Source organism: Chanodichthys erythropterus, chromosome 3 (genome assembly GCF_024489055.1).
Source record: "Chanodichthys erythropterus isolate Z2021 chromosome 3, ASM2448905v1, whole genome shotgun sequence".
Lineage (NCBI taxonomy): Eukaryota > Metazoa > Chordata > Actinopteri > Cypriniformes > Xenocyprididae > Chanodichthys > Chanodichthys erythropterus.
In genome coordinates, this window is record NC_090223.1 from 72352406 (window position 1) to 72370192 (window position 17787).

At 43.5% G+C, this 17787-nt stretch overlaps 1 protein-coding gene across 4 annotated transcripts in view; it reads right to left on the reverse strand.

The window, feature by feature from the left end:
• Positions 1-3164: 3164 nt before the first annotated feature.
• Positions 3165-17787, reverse strand: part of LOC137007397 (uncharacterized) — a 28634-nt gene continuing 14011 nt past the window's right edge. For 2 of the 4 annotated variants that reach the window (XM_067368838.1, XM_067368846.1), the window contains 3 exons: positions 12749-12919; positions 12046-12648; positions 3165-4624 (listed from right to left, as the gene is read on the reverse strand). In XM_067368838.1, coding sequence (XP_067224939.1) covers positions 4542-4624; positions 12046-12648; positions 12749-12794 — 732 coding nt within the window. In that variant the 5' untranslated portion in view covers positions 12795-12919 and the 3' untranslated portion in view covers positions 3165-4541. Of the gene's footprint in view, positions 4625-12045; positions 12649-12748; positions 15395-17787 lie in introns of those variants that run through there. The other 2 variants (XM_067368829.1, XM_067368820.1) reach the window with 2 other exon arrangements.

Consider the following 17787-nt stretch of genomic DNA (forward strand, 5'->3'; position numbering starts at 1 on the left):
CGTCTCTAGATCAGTCAGGGAGCGGAGAGGGTTGCGTGCCAGTGTGGCTGATCCACCACTGACTTCAGCCCGAGCGGCTGGCATTCCTAAGCCTCCGCCGGCCGCTTCGCTCTCAAGCCCGCCGCCCGCTTTGCTCTCAAGATCACCAGCCGCTTCGCACTCAAGCTCGCCGGTTGCTACGCACTCAAGCTCGCCGGTTACAACGCACTCAAGCTCGCCGGTTGCTACGCACTCAAGCTCGCCGGTTGCCACGCACTCAAGTTCGCCGGTTGCCACGCACTCAAGTTCGCCGATTGCAACGCACTCAAGTTCGCCGGTTGCAACGCACTCAAGTTCGCCGGTTGCAACGCACTCAATTCCGCCAGTGTCTACGGACAAGATGGCCGTTCCGCTTGTGTCTACGGACAAGATGGCGGCTTCGCCTGTGTCTACGGACAAGATGGCGGCTTCGCCTGTGTCTACGGACAAGATGGCGGCTTCGCCGGTGTCTACGGACAAGATGGCGGCTTCGCCGGTGTCTACGGACAAGATGGCGGTTTCGTCAGTGTCTACGGACAAGATGGCCACTCCAGCCAGTGAGTCCGCTCCAGAGCCCGCTCCAGCCCGTGAGCCCACTGCAGCGTCCACAGAGGAGGTGAACACAGAGCCACCGCCTCACCCACGTAAAAGGAGGAAGAGGAAAAAGAAGGCTTCATTCGGCCTTCAAGGCTCGGAGGCCTTCCTAGAGGCCGCTGTGGGCCCGGAGACCACTCCCGAGGTCTTCCTTGCTCCACCCAAGCGTCTCGCCATGCCGGCGCCGCCCCAGCGCCTCGCCCTGCCGGCGCCACCCCAGCACCTTGCCCTGCCGGCGCCAACCAAGCTCCTTGCCCTGCCGGCGCCGCCCGAGCACTTTGCCCACGAACCCGCCACGGCCTCTGTTGAATTCCCCAAGAACTTTTTTTGGGGGGGGGCCATATACCTGAGGGTGGGGACCTTGTGGGTGGGGACCCGGCCGCGGTCATCAGCGGCCTCCGAACTGCTATGGCTGCCTGAGGCTCCTGACCTGCCGTGGCCGCCCGAACCACCTGACCTGCCGTGGCTGCTCAAGCCATCTAACCTGCCGTGGTTGCCCGAACCACCTGACCTGCCGTGGCTGCCCGAGCCACCTGACCCGCCGTGGCTTCCTGACACACCTGACCCGCCCTGGCTGCCCGTGGCACCTGACCCGCCATGGCTGCCCGTGGCACCTGACCCGCCATGGCTACCCGTGGCACCTGACCTACCGTGGCTACCTGAGTTCCTGGATCTGCATTGGAGACCCCGTTCCCATCTGCGTCTCCAATGCACCCACCCCCCCTCCCCGGTTGTGCCATCTACGGCGCAAGGACGCGCCTTCCGGGAGGGGGACATTCTGTTACGATCACCGTCTGTTCCTGTCACTTCCTGGACTACATTCCCCATCATCCTCTCTGCCAGTCACATTCACACACTCCACACTAATCACCACACCCAGCTGCAGCTCATTACCAGGACTATAAAGGACTTTCACTTACACCACCTCACCACGAAGTCTTGTTTTCCCAGTGATACATTTCCGAGTGTTTATTTCCCGTCTGCCTGTCTGTTACCGTTCCTGCCTGTTCCCTGTTTACGATCCTGTGCTGCCTACCCCTGACCTGTGCTTTGTATACTGTTCTGTGAGGGATATCCGCCTCGATCTTACCATGAGTCCCGTATCATTACAATAGTAACGAATCGCTCAGAAGTCGGAAAATTCGTCAGTGTGAGGCGTTGCCATAACGCGTTGCTATGGGTTGCGTGCGTGTGCGACTGACTGATTTTCCACAGTCTGTTCGAATCTTCTCTCGAGCCATATATGGTTCCTTCACTGAGTGTCTATGGCTCGACGGAAGCTTGTGTCGATTTAATTAAAAATCTATTTATTATATATTTTAAAATATTACATAAATCACCAATGCCGGTTAGTCATGTTTAACAACCCAACCAATCGTGATCTGGCTGGCACAACAAGTTCATTAGACAACGTGAAGTGGAAACTACATGGATAGACGAGCGATTTCTGCTGTTTGTCTCATTTTATAAATTAAATTGCATCGCTGACAAAATGGATGTTAACTGACCACAAAGCGAGAAGTCGCATTAATGGTAAGTAGTGTTCAATTCATTTAGTGTTTAATATACACCGTTTAGTAGTATGTGATGAAACTATCATAGTTAATGAAGCCAAAGTGCCACCTACAGGCCTATTATGTGTAGGCACATAAATTGGTAGGTACCAATTTTATTGTTTCCACCAAACATACATATTCCTTTAGGTCTTTAGATTTCTTTAGGTCTTGTCTCAGACCCAACCTTATGTGAACTTGTGCTTCCTGTAGCTCAGTGGTTAGAGCATGGCACTAACAATGCCAAGGTCATGGGTTCGATCCCAGGGATTGCAAATACAAATGTATAGTATAATGCAATGTAAGTCGCTTTGGATAAAAGCGTCTGCCAAATGCATAAATGTAAATGTAAATGTAAATGAACTTGAACTTGTCTTGGACCTCTTTGGTCTTGGTCTAGACTCAGACTCGACACTCTCTGGACTCGGTCTTGACTCGGACTCGAATGAGCTGGTCTCGACTACAACACTGGTTCATGCGTTCATGACCTCAAGGCTAGATTACTGTAACGCTCTACTGGGTGGTTGTTCTGCTCGCCTGATAAATAAACTACAGCTCGTACAAAACGCAGCTAGAGTTCTTACTAGAACCAGGAAGTATGACCATATTAGCCCAGTTCTGTCAACACTGTCAACACTTCCTGTTAAAGGAACACTCCACTTTTTTTGAAAATAGGCTCATTTTCCAACTTTTTGAATCCATTCAGCCGATCTCCGGGTCTGGCGGTACCACTTTTGACATAGCTTAGCATAGTTCATTGAATCTGATTAGACCGTTAGCATCTCGCTCAAAAATGACCAAAGAGTTTAGATATTTTTCCTATTTAAAACTTGACTCTTCTGTAGTTACACTGTGAGCTAAGACTGACAGAAAATGAAAAGTTGCACTTTTCTAGGCCGATATGGCTAGGAACTATACTCTCATTCCGGCGTAATAATCAAGGAACTTTGCTGCCGTTGTTGGGAAAATTCATTGATAATTGACTTATTACATGTAGAAAATAGCCTGTATTAAAAACACTGGAAAGCACCGGATTTTCTGCTCAGAAAGTACCAAACGTAAATGCATTCAATGTAAAGAACAATAACAAGCTGTGGAAAGTACCAAAAAGACCATTAAAAATATGTTTTTTAAAAAATAGAATGGTTGGAGATTCGCCACCATTAAAAATAAAATTAAGGAGGATTCATCAACAATGGTGGCAAAACGCCAGGGTGGAGCTAAAAGAAAAAGATAGCTAGAGGAATCCCCATTGGATTTGTAACGATAAGAAAAACATATAAAACTAGCTGATTCACCCTGTTTAGATCAGATATGAAGCTGGCATCTCACTTTGTTGCCTGGCAATAAAGATTATCTTTTGAAGACCTGGAACTTCTGACTCTGAGAGCTTTCTTTGAGAAGACATCAGAAACAACTTAGGACACTGCAGACTGGCCACAACACCGTACCATGGGTGCAGCAGGCGCAATGAAGAATGTGGATGATGAAACGTATTAAAATTAAGATACAATTTTTACAAAACAAAATTCACTTTAAAGAAAGGCTTTCTACAAAACAAACTTAATGAAGTGGTCAAAATTACGTCTTACCCACTCCACGTCTCCCGATATATTGCGCATCGTATGATGTATTCTATCTTACTCATCCTGTTTACTTTTCATAATCAAATAGATAAATTTAAACACAGGACTAAAGATGAAACTATGTTTTCTTTAATGGCTACAACATGTAGTACAGTACATAGAAATTTCATGTCGTGAGCAAGAGCGGATCATGAGTCACGAGTCGGTTCAAGAATAATTTATTTATAGACATATTTAATATATGGGGCAAGTTATTTGACATATTTAAATTTTTTTAAGTACCCCAATAGTTACTTTCCCTGGTAATTAGTTACTTTTATAATGATGTAACTCAGTTACTATATGTGAGAAGTAAGTAGTAACTATAACTCATTACTTTTTTAAAGTAACATGCCCAACACTGCAAGTTATCACTGTAAAGCTGCTTTGACACAGTCTGCATAAGTGCAATATAAATAAAGGTGACTTGGCTTGACCAGTGTAGTACCTGTTATTATAATAATTAGTAGACTTTTTTTGGAAAACATTTCTGGAAAACTGCCTTAATGCTCCTATGGATAACAGAGCTCTGCCTTGGTTGTTAGGCTTTCTGTAAGCTGTGTACACAACACAAGTGTCACGAAGGGAAGCAAATGTCTGACCCCTTTTGATTGACAGGATATAATTGGCCCTTATCTTTAGCTGTTTTTAAACGATCGGCCTATATTGCTTTATCGACAGGTACTGATTAATGTCTGATACATTGGTGCATCCTTTGGGGATACACATTACATGCCAACCTAGTAAAATGCTAGTAAAATGTCCAGGCACTCACTATGTGTTTTTCTCCAGTCTCTGTTCTTGTTGTAGACTCCGTTCTTGTGGGTACATCATCTTAAAAGAAGCAGAAAAAAGAAAGCAGAAAAAAAGAAGCATATTTTATTTATTGTTGTCTGGAAAGTATATATGAAATGTTGTCTGTTTATATAAATATATAGTATCATGTTATTATATACAATTGTTAACAAATCAAAAGAAGGCAACATAGGACTTCAAAAACAGGTACTTTATTCACAGGATATTTCAAGGTACAACTGGACTTGTAAAAATTCCCACTGCCCACTGAGCAGACCTGATCTGCAATTACTGAGCCTAAATAAGATAAATATTGATCTGGTGTTGTATTAAACAAAGGTCGGTGAGCCTTTATATTTCTTTCTGTAATTAACAATCTGGGGAAAATAAACATCAGGAAAACACTGCGTCACCGAAATGTAGTGCTATGGGGTTATCCTCTCCTTCCTCGAATCTGCTGAAGTTCTCTGGATTCCTTATGAAATCTCACACGTGAGAATCCGCCCTCCAATGGCGTTCAAGCGTACGAAATAGAGACGGGCTCCCCCGCATTATAGAGCGCCGCTGAACACTATTGCCTAAGTATCTTTGGACTGAAGCAGAGTGCAGCCAACAAAGACTCTGAGCTAAGTGACACCGCAGTGTACGCAGTGTCTTGTTCCCTCCTCTCAGGGAACCGAGGTTATGTTAGGTAACCGGACACGTTCCCTTTCTAGTTGGTCTCTCGACACTGCGTCACCGAAAGGCCATTCAGCACCACAAGCTGCCTTTCCATTACCCTTCAAATTGTTCAAATTATAATTGCGAATTGAAATTACGCTCCATGGAAACGTGAATTTTGCAAAAAGTTTTTATGGTCGCATGAGGTGTTTTTTCAGGCAATTCGAAAAAGGAATATTTGGCAAAACTGCAATGGAAACTGTTTTTTTTTTTTTTGCATTTACAGATCACCTGATGTACAGTTATATCATCATTCTTTAAAGATAGCGCGGTATGTTTGTACAGAAGATGAGAGTGCTTTTCTTTTTCTTTATTGGAATTCTTATTTATTTATTGGAATATTCCTTGTCTCTTAAGCGTCAGTTTAAAGCATCATCAGCTGCGCTCGAGCCTCGAGGGATCTTATGTTATTGAAGTTTGACATCTATTAACAATTACTAATTAACACAATAGAAACTGATAGTATTAGATCTCAATCTCAATTTATTTATAAAGCATAATAAAACAACGATGGTTGACCATTATGCTAAACAATATCAATTAAACGCACAACCAGAAAGAAAATTTAAAAAAAATGACAATTAGACACAGATAAGGCACAAATACATCAATTAATGGTTAGGCAAAAAGCCCATTTGAACTCATCGATTATAAGCCTTCTCAAAGAGATAGGTTTTTAATTTTGCTTTGAAAAGTGATTCTAAAGAGGTTAATCTAATAGAGAGCGGTAGGCTGTTCCACAATTTAGGGCCGGCTATGGCAAAAGCCCGGTCACCTTTTGTCTTCAGCCCAGATCTAGGGAGCAGTAAGAGATTCTGATTGGATCATCTTAACTGTCTAGCTGGAGCGTTTGTACTCAAAATGTCTGAAACATAGGAAGGAGCTACTAGTCCATTTAAAACCTTAAAAACAAAGAGTCAATTTTTAAACTCTATTCTAAAACAGACTGGCAGCCAATGCAAAGGGAGTATAAGACCGGCGTGATATGTTCCTATTTGCGGATGCCAGTCAGAAGTCTAGCAGCTGTGTTTTGGACTGTTTGTAGGCGATTAATATATTAATCTTTATTATGCATTATTCTTTTTGCCAAGTTAAAAAAAAGAAAAGAAAAAAAGCTGATACAGTAAAAAGTGCTCAAAATGTGGCTTTCGTTAGGGCAGTGCATTTTAACGTATTTAACTCTGTGGCATCCAAGAAATTGCGCTGGGAAATGGGCTCAGTGTACATTGTCATAATGACACGTTTAATGGTTCATGAAAAAACACTGGTACAGTAAAAATGATAAAACTTTGTATTTCGTTAGGGCAGTAGGCCATATTTATATTGTCCCATATAAAAATACTGGAACTGTAAAATGTAGGCCTACTAAAATTTCATATTTCAGAAGATCATATGCCCCTTTATTAAACCACTTTGTCGGATTTAACGCATCCTTACAGGTGGCAGAGAAATGCTTATTTTCTTCATTCAGTTCTAACAGCGCTTATTGCGAGCAGAGCCATTGACATAAAGGACTTTAGATATACAGGAAGGCACATGTTTAAAAAGATTAAAACGAATAATTAGCTGGATTCATCCTAGACGATCTGGTCTAAGAAAGCCAGATTTTGAGCAAATACAGCTTAAGTTCATGTGCATCCATACTCTCATTTTCTTCATAATTTTCATGATCTTTATTAGTTTATGTGCATGCACACTCTTGCTTTCTTCATAGGCAGTGACGTACAAATGAAATAAGTTGTAGTATACACAAACTGGAAATTGTAACGCGTGCGCACGCGAAAGTTTCTCGTGAGCACGTGAAACTCTGTCAATTTTTTTTTTTTTTTTTTTGCAAAGGTCCCTTTAGGGGCTCCGTACTTTGGGGGCTCCGTATTTTAGCAATAATATCTGAGAAGTATTTAGATTTAGCCGCTTTAACAGCTTTTTGATAACTAGTCAGAGACATATTGGCTTTCTGTTAACACTCTGAGGTCTGAGGGTATCGCCGGCGATACCACCGCGGTTTTGTTCTTACCAGTGTGAAAGAGACTCAAAATACTCCGTTAATGTTACACATACAATTAAGAGTTATACACCATTTTAATCTGTGGAATATCTTCTTTTATTTGTGTACACTCAGAGTAAAAACAAAATGTTGTGCTTTTTGTAAAATAAAGAAAACTAACATGATGCGTGATCTCTCGTCTCCCTCTGAAGGAAGTCCAATCTGATAGTTCTCAGAAAATGAACTGTAACTTAGTGAATACTAATCACAAAAAAATTAGACTTATGCCTAAAACAAACATTCTGTGTTTATGTAATCTGTATGAAAAGAGAGCCATGTCAGAAACCTAGAATACCTAGAATATCAAAATCAACCGCAGGCGGTAGATCCTTCTCCCATTTGGCACCTAAACTCTGGAACAATCTTCCTAGCATTGTTCGGGAAGCAGACACACTCTTGTCAGTTTAAATCTAGACTAAAAACGCATCTCTTTAACCTGGCATACACATAACACATTATCAATTTATATTTTCAAATCCGTTAAAGGATTATTAGGCTCAGGAAGAACCGGGAACGCTATATATGATAGATAGCGTGCAGTTTGCTGCCTTATATAGCGCTAAATTACTGTCGTTCTCTTTTGTAAAAGTGGGGATTTAGCACTTACTCGCATGAAGAACAAATATAGACACAGATAATGGATTAATTTCGATTAAAGACTCAAAATTTCTACGATACAAAAACATACCTTGTGTGAGTTCTTGTATTTAATGATGATAACAGGCAAGAATGCATTTGTTCCCAAATATCCACAACACGCGTCTGTTTCGCGAACAATTCTGCGGCTTTGAACGAATCGTGAGAGTCAATGATTCAATGATTCATTCACAGCCACTTGCTTCGTTACTGAATGAATGACTCGATGACTCACTCATAAAAACAGTGACTTGCTGCCACCTACTGGCGGTTCTAGTTTAATATTTAAACGTTTTACTTAGTTTTACCATCATTGCATATTTCTCTATTGAACATTTTTTTATTTAAAACATTATTTATTTTATAAAGTTATTCATAAAGGAAAAAAAAAAACATGCACTGGAAAATCAATTTAGGGGGCAAATACTATCCCTTAATAGTAATGGCGTGACTGCAGTCGAAGTAGAAGAGAAGGGGTACGCAGAAGGATGGTAATCCCTTCAGGGGGTACTCCAAGCTAAAAAGTTTGGGAACCACTGCCGTAGTCAACCGGACTACGGACCTGGCCGTATCCAGGTGAGATCGAGGACCTACGGCTTGACAGGACCACAACGCAACCCTGAAATATCAGCAGAGATCGAGTCAACTAGATCATCCATTGTGAAGGCCTCATCGACACGACAACCAGTGGCACAGCTCCTCAACAAACCGTCCATACCGGCGTGATGAATACGATCCTCAACTGGATGGAACCGAAATAAATACTTTAAATGTTGCGATCCTATCGGACTTGTGATAGCTACCTGAATCGTAACAAGAGGAGAACTGACCCCCCGACTAAGCCTGGTTTCTCCCAAGGTTTTTTTCCCCTCCATTTTAACACCTGTTTGTCACCTGATGTCACCTGTTGGAGTTTGGGTTCCTTGCCGCTGTCGCCTTTGGCTTGCTTAGTTGGAGACACTTGACATTTGATATTCAACAGTGTTTTGATCTGCCTGCACTGATACCATTTTCTTTAAAGGGGTCATGAACTGCGTTGGTTTATTGTTTTATAATGTTTCCTGGGGTGCACTTATAATGTTAGTATGCTTTTTACATCCAAAATTGTCATAATTCATGAATAAAAGGCATTTTTCCTACCCTGATTTTAGACTCTGATTTGAACGCTCCAACTAAAAAATTTGAAAAATCATTGATAACTGATTGTAAGGCATTCGGTATCACAGGCTGAAGACAGTGCTGGATACACTCCAGCGGTCGCCGCGAAGTAAAAGGGCCATTGTCCAGCCCAAACATAGATACGTCGAGTGTGCAAGGGTAGCGCGCAGGCACCGTGGAAAGCGGGGTTCCCTGCATCGAGCAGGGACGTGCACAGACATTTTGGGGGGCAGGGGCTCAAGTTGAAAAAAAAAGGCACTTCTCATGATTATTTATTTAAAAAAATAATAAGCAAAACATTAAATATATTAAGACAACTCTGACTTCCTCACCAATTTATTTTAATTCCCCTCACACTCACACAGTTGTTTCATACTCCACAGATTTCTACAGAATAATCAGTTCACACAGAGACCATGGTCTTCTTTAGTATTCACTAGGTTTATCACAAGAGGCAGCAGCACAGGAAACTATGCCACAATGTGCGTTTTCTGTCAGAAGTCGTCAGCCAGCAGCAAACACGAGGTGGGGCGGGGCGCGAGAGCGCGCAGGAATGAATGGCGTGTCGCGGAGGGAGGGCATCTGAATTTGACAAAGCCGACCTGATTTATAGTAAATATATTTGTTTGACAGGTAAGCGGTGCACAATATATTCATTTATTTAAAAAAAAAAGAAAGCACCCCAGAAAAAAGGCCATTCTCTAGAGCAGGGATGGGCAACTCCGGTCCTGGAGGGCCACTGCCCAGCAGAGTTTAGATCCAACCCTAATCAAACACACCTGAACCAGCTAATCAAGGTCTTTAGGATTAGTAGAAAGTTATAGGCAAGTGAGTTTTTATCAGGGATGGAGATTAACTCTGCAGGACACTGGCCCTCCAGGACCGGAGTTGCAGATGAAACATGAAGTCAGCAGTAGTACTGGTCAGTCAATTATACAACTTAGTCGAACACTGCCAACTCGGTAGCTGCAACAGCTTAAGATGAATGCTGAACATAGATTCAGTTAGCTCGAATCCTGCAAAGACAATTCATGTGTTGCAAGGAACATCCAGGTTATAAACACATCACAACAACATGCATAGGTGCCTCGTAGCCCATCTTGCATAGGTTTTCTGCAAAGGTTGCTACCTTTGTGGGAGAAACCACAAATGATGACAGATTCCTTGTCTGTGCTTTTCACACCGTGAACATGTACAACAGCAATGCGCATAGAATAACCCACAAGGGTGACATTCACACAGAAAAGCGACAGTGCCTGCACCTGTAACAACAGACTGTGAATGGCTAAATGACCTAGTTGAACACCACTCATCAGGGCCATCAACAGCTGTCGTAATAGGTTCCAGGTTGGGGGGAGGAGTCCCTGAAGAGCATGTTACTCCTTTGTACAATCCGACAAGGACAGAAGCACTTATGCCTTTATTTGTAAGCAGAGAAAGAGCTCAAATACAGAGAACTCTGTGTTCCATCTTACAGCTGTATGCCACACAACGGAACAGTCATTGCACAAAGGCAACTAGATTTTGATACAAAAGGCGGTGTTTCGGCCATAATCATTCCTTGGATTCATAGCTGGCTCAGGCCCTATGCAAGGGGGTGAAGCGGCGCTAGATAACAGTTGCTTAAAACAAGTGCAGAGAGAAATAGCATTGAAAACAGAGGTATAGCCACTGTATCCTCACATGAGGGCTATGGCTGAGTGTACGGTGACACTACCCCCTTTCATGAAAACCAACGGCTAGCCGGTGTTTAACATCAAAAGGCAAAGAATAGCTCAGCACCAGCGTAAGTAGCAGTAGCGTACACAGCTCACTTGTCAAGTCAAGTCGTCACCTTTATTTATATAGCACTTTTCACAATGCAGATTGTGTCAAAGCAGCTTTACAGTGATAACTGGTATATAATTTTGGCTGCACAGCAGCTCTTAAAGAAAATGGTGTCAATGCAGGCAGATCAAAGCACTGTTGAATATCAAATGTCACTTCCTCACACAAGCAGCAGCACAGCCAGTGCTTATTGTAGAAAGCAATGAGCAGCGGCCACACCGGCATGCACAATGGTTAGTGTAAGCAGTACTTCACACCTATATGAGAAAACAGCAGCAAATCCAGTGTTAACACAGAAGGCAATAGCAGCAAGTGGGAGGAGCAACTTATATAGGACAGACCGCCGCTTTGAAATGGGGGCTGCTTATATTGCATTAGAGAGTGAGTGGCTGGAATACTTTGTACGACAGATCACCATTCTGAGGTGGGGAGCTGCATTATGAGAGTGAGCGAGCGGCCGAAGCTCCATGCTTTAAGGAAGTTTCAGAGGTGGGGGGCTGTTTTACCACTTATTTGTGCCCTGAGGCAGGGGGAAACTTATGCCGCGTGAATTGTGGACAGCTGTAGCTTTTCACATGCTCCATACACTGCAGACCACTGTTCTGAGACAGTGGGCTGCATGTTATCGTGCTACTAAGTGAGCAACTGGATATTTTTCCATGCCCTCTGTCAGAACACAGCAGACCGCTGCTTTGGGACAGTGGCTGCTTATCGTGTCAGTACCCAGAATATGTCCTCTGTAAATCTGAAAGTAATTGTCATAGTCATCGGAACGCTGCGGGGGAAGCAATCCAGGCAACGTTCCCCAGATGAGCGTACCTCAACGGCGAACTGTAGATGGCTTCTTGAAGCTGAAGGAAAAGATTCTGAGGCAACGGTGTTCAGCCCCGCCCTATAACGCGCTGCAGCCAGCCTCTATTTCACACGCTTGAACACCACTGTAGGGTGGATTCTCACCCGCAAGATTTCATAAGGCTTCAGTAGATTCGAGGAGGGAGGGCATAACCTCATAGCGCCACCTTTCGGTGATGCAGTGTTGAGAGACCGACTCGAACGGGAACTGTGTACTTACCACACTTGTGTTCTTCTCTCGGTCTTAATTTTGTGTTGTGCATCTCCATAGTGTAGTGCTGCTGTTGATTCTCATTAAACAGATGCTTAATCTTGTTCATCAGGTCTCTCATCTCTGATTGGTTGTTCATCATCTTGTTGCAAGTCTGATATTTTCCTCCACATTTCCCCAGCAGCTGCTCCAGAACAGAGTTTTTCTTCAGATCATCGATGATAGTGTCACACTCTTCTTCTCTTTCATAGGTGAAGAGAATCATCACAAACGGAAGAACTGTGTCTCCAAACACTCTCTGTAGCCATTCAATACCCATCTTATCAGCATCTGTTAACTGACCCAGGCGCACAACAAAGATAAAGGCGTTAATTTCATTTTCATTCACTATTTGATGAATAAGATGATCCTCATGATGATTCTCATGTAAACTGGTCATGTTGATCACTTTGATGTGATGTTCTGATATTTCCCTCTGTACAGGAACAATGCTGGATATTTCTGCATTTTCCATATTAGTCTGTTTTTCTCCCAGCAGAATATTTTCATTGCCAAACTGAACAGCTGCAGAGTTTCCAGTTAATATAATACTTAGACTGGGAAATCTGTGATCTAGAATAAAGACAGAAGAACAGTTCTTAGACACATCAGTACAGTGAGACAAAAGAACAATTCTATTTCAGTAATGAAAAAAAAAGAAAAAAGTTCTTACCCATACTGCAATCTGATGAATCAGAATCATACGTCAGGTGCTTCATTCATTTCTGTGGGCACAATTGCGTAGAAGGGTCGAGACAAGATGGCGACCAAGACGTACGTACGTTGAAACGCTCTGTAGGGTTTTGCGTCTATCCTCTTTGAAACGACTTGTCATGTGTTAAATCTCAAAAACAAAACAAAAAATTGAAACCACGGTGTAAAAAAAACTCTCATAGAAAAACTGATATTCTTTGGATCAAGATAGCCGTAACTGTGTGGCTCATAACAAGCCGTTTAAAATGAACGGCAAAGACAAAAGAAAGAAAGCGGTCTCTGGCCACTTCTACTCAGCTGATCTCAGAGGTGAAGACCAGTCCTCCAAGACCACGACCATTCAAGACCAGAGGTGTGGTCGAGACCAGACCTTTCAAGATGAAAACAACACTAGTGGAGTTATAGAGATAATTAATTATTCTAGTGATGATTTAACATCAGTGACAAACACCTGCTTTTAACAAACAGAATCATTAAAGGAAACAGAAACGAGAACAGAAACAACTGACTTCCAAAAACTGAGGACAAAAGAAAGCATTAAAGAGGACCTATTATGCAAAATTCACTTTAACATGGTGTTTGGACATAAATGTGTGTTGGCAGTGTGTGTACACAACCACCCTATAGTGATAAAAATCCACCCACTCCCATCTCCATAAATCATAAGCAGTCTCTCAGAACAAGCCGTTTCCTGATCCCTGGCAGTGTGACGTCACAAAAGCCACAGGCCCCGCCCACGAATGTTGGCAGACACTGCCGCTTGAACATAGAACCGCCCTGAGCACGAGTCACAGCGAGTCCGCCATTGTTGCACTGACGGAAACGTCTCCCAAGCATTTTAGGTGTTCTGTAGCTGGATGGATTAATCTACATATCTCTTTCCATTTACTCCCTAAATCTGAGTTGCTGAAAACGAGGTGTATTAACACTCTGGAGTCTGGGGTATCGCCGGCGATACCACCTCGTTTTTTTTCTTACCAGTGTGAAAGAGACTCTACGTCAGCTACGCACGTACACTCGACGCAGAAGCATAAATCAGCCTTTATGTCTAAAAAAAACGTTGAAATGTTAGGTTTTAAATTGTGTAAGTCAAATCGAAAACAAATATTGTCTGTTTATGTAATCTGTATGAAAAGAGAGCCATGTCAGAAGTCCATGATTCAGCACATTATCCGCTAATGCGGATAATAAGCTCTTACAGAGATTTTCTTTTAATAAACGTCAGAAAACTAATCTGTATAGTTTTGGCCATCATTCGGGCGGTACAACAGGCTTGTAGTAATATAGTGGATAAAAACAAGAAGACAATATAAGTTATAACCGTAATTGAACTAAACTATACCTGTTCTATCTCCATGCAGCATATATTCTCAGTTTCTGACATTATAGTGCACCCTGACTGAATCCTGAAGAGGCGGTCACACTGCACTTTTCGTTCCATTGCCTTCCATTCAAATGCATGCAAATGCGTCAGACCGGAAACGCAAGCTCGTGAGAAAAAATTCGCTTTTCGCTGCGTTCCAAAGATCAACTTTGGTGAACTCTGACCTGCGAATTCGCATCACGTGAAGACGTGCGACCAGTAGAAGATGGTTTCTTCACGGCATGACCTCTTGGCTGAATTAAAAGAATTATATTTTTGCAGTAAAGTCGAGTAGGTTATATATTTTTACATTTTGAATGTATTACTTTAAGTTGTGTGTTGAATTCATGTTTATAAAAGAGACGCTGTAGACCGTGACGTCATATCACGACCGTGACAGCATCCGAAGAAATTTCGCACGTTCAAAGTCTAGTGTGACCGCGGCATGACAGGGGAGAACGAGCTGTTGAAGCTCTGCCCTCTTGGGCCGAGCACAGCAACTCAATTGCATTTAAAGGGCCCACGCTGAAATGGCGCATTTTTGATCAACCACTAAAAGTGGCAATTTTGAAATGCTATAAAAAATGATCTGTGGGGTATTTTGAGCTAAAATTTAACATACACACTCTGAGGACATCAGAGACTTATTTTACATCTTGTAAATTGGGGCATAATAGGTGCCCTTTATATCTCTCAAGATCTTAGAGGAGGATTAAACAACTCCACACACAGCAATGCTAACTTCACTTATTACTAACCAGATCGACTTTATTTCTGTCAGATGTATAAAAAGTCCTTATTGAGAATTAACAGAGGTTTAGATGGTTTATTTATCAAAGAAGAGAGCTAGTGGTCGGTGTTTGCTTTAGTTAAGCACTTGATCCTTTTCTCTTTTTTAAGAACTTTTACTTAAAGTGCTTTAAGTGTCTTTAAGTGCGTTTAAGCAAACAGTAGTGTTTCACAAAAAAAAAAAAAAAACTTGCGCAATGCTGAAGAAAGAGGTGAAAGAAGCAGATTTCCAGATTCCCAGCTTGTAAAACATGTCAAACAACATGATAAAATGGTCACCTCCATTTTGTAAGATTTTTGACTTATAATAAAATGATAAAAACAAGAATAGTTCTATTAAAGGGTTAGTTCACCCAAAAATGAAAATTCTGTCATTTATTACTTACCCTCATGCCGTTCCACACCCGTAAGACCTTCGTTAATCTGCGGAACACAAATTAAGATATTTTAGTTGAAATCCGATGGCTCCGTGAGGCCTACATTGGGAGCAATGACACTTCCTCTCTCAAGATCCATAAAGGTACTAAAAACATATTTAAATCAGTTCATGTGAGTACAGTGGTTCAATATTAATATTATAAAGCGACGAGAATATTTTTGGTGCGCCAAAAAAAAACCCCAAAATAACGACTTATAAAGTGATGGCCGATTTCAAAATAATGCTTCAGGAAGCATCGGAGCACGATGAATCAACGTATCGAATCTGCTGTTCGCAGCGCCAAAGTCACGTGATTTCAGCCATTGGCAGTTTGGCACACGACCCGAATCATGATTCGATACACTGATTCTTTCCTGAAGCAGTGTTTTGAAATCGGCCATCACTAAATAAGTCGTTATTTAGTTTTTTTGGCGCACCAAAAATATTCTCGTCGCTTTATAATATTAATACTGAACCGCTGTACTCACATGAACTGATTTAGATCTGTTTTTAGTACCTTCATGGATCTTGAGAGAGGAAATGTCATTGCTCCCTATGTAGGCCTCACGGAGACATCGGATTTCAACTAAAATATCTCAATTTTTGTTCCGAAAATTAACGAAGGAGGGCGAGGAGAAGAGGAGCAGCAAAATAAAACAAAGTCCAAAGAATTAGTCCATGGGGGAGTGGAGGGAGGGAGGAGCAAAGGGGAAACCCGGAGCAGGAGGAGCCAGATGATGGCCCAGAGAACCAACCATGACGAGGCCCCAGGGTGAAGTCGCAGGTGGGAGGATCCGTGGTGGTGTCGATGTGGTGGTAGACAACACCCTGGGGACGACCAACAGAGAGGTAGCTAGCGATGGAGACCCCGATGTAGCCGAAGAGCCCACACGCAGCCGATGGTACGGGAGTCCGAGATGGAGCCATGGCGACAAGCATTTCGAGGTGGAGACGGACATCCAGAGGACAGAGGTTGAGCCGGTGGGACCGAGGATGTAGGCGGAGCTGGAGGGAAGGAGGAGCCAGACGGAGCCGTAGGTGCAGGCAGGTGGACGACTGACCAAGGCGAAGCCAGAAAGACGAGGGAGCCTGGAGAAGCCGTATGGCCGATGGTGTCCGGTGGAGCCGAGGGAGGGAGGAGCCACTGTGGAACCGGAGTGTCGATGGTCCAAGGTGGAGCAGGGGGCACAGAGGCTTGAGGTGGAGACAGGGGACCCTCTGTGAGAGATGGAGTTGGTGGCCTGAAGACAGTTGGCATATGGCATAATGAAGAAGTAGAAGAGCTGAAGAACAGCTGCGATGGTGGGGCTGAGGAACTGGTTGGACAAGGAGGCGGGAGAGGGAGGCTGGGCGGGAACTCAGGAGACACAAGGGACACTGGAGATACAGGCACTGGAGAAACAGGAGGCTCTGGAGATACAGGGGGCGCTGGAGATACAGGGGAGTTGGGAATCACCTCTCCAAAAAAGTCTATTAGATCAGCCGCAAACAAATCCATCAGTTCTTCAAAATAATGGCCTAAGCTCAACAAACTCACATCAACAGCGGTGGTGGTGTGGGCAGGGCTTTCCTCCCAGCCCTCGAGCTCCACAATCACTCTCTCCGCGACAAACGGTGTTGCCGGCTCGCGCACCTGGTCATACTCTGTCAGTGGTCCGGGCTCCAAGCCGATGAAAGGCTTCGTCCTTATCCTCGGTACGGGCTCATCTCCCGCGGGTGGCCGGTCTCCACAGTCTGCAGTGGGCTCAAACAACATCTCCGTTGCGTCGTTCGCTGGTGGTGGTTGGTTGGTTGGTCTCTGGCAGTGGAGTGGGGCTGGTGGCGAAGTCCTTCTCCGCGGGGCCGTCGGTGAATGGCGAGTTGTTACTCACCAGCACCCACTCCACGAATGTGGCAAAATCCTTCCGAGGACCGCTCCCTGGAAGGCGTGCCCGAGACCGCTCGCTTAGGCTGGAAAAGGAAAACATGCAGAGCGAGCGGTCGGGAAAAGTGTGTTTGCCACGCCAACTCCAAAAACTCCCCTGTGTGTGATTCCAGGGAGCGGTCCCTCTGCTCCAGGCATAGAAGGGTTACTGCTGGGTCCATAGTGACAGGAGGGGGAAAAACAAAAAGAAAAGACAACGCCACAAAACGGACAAAACTGTCCGTTCTTCTGTTACGTGTCGTCGGTGTAGCAAGGAACAAGGACGAAGGAGAATGCGCAGAGTAGTCTTTAATGACAAAACAAGCAGGATAACACGAAGCACAGTCAACATCAAACGAGAACGGACAAGGCATAAATGGAAACAAAGGGTATATATACACGAATCAAACAAAGGAACTAATGAGGGCGATAATGAGACACAGGTGGGAACTAATAACATAATTAACAGACTGACAGACAGAAACTAAGGTCAAACTGAGGAAGACAACGGTGAACAGATAACAA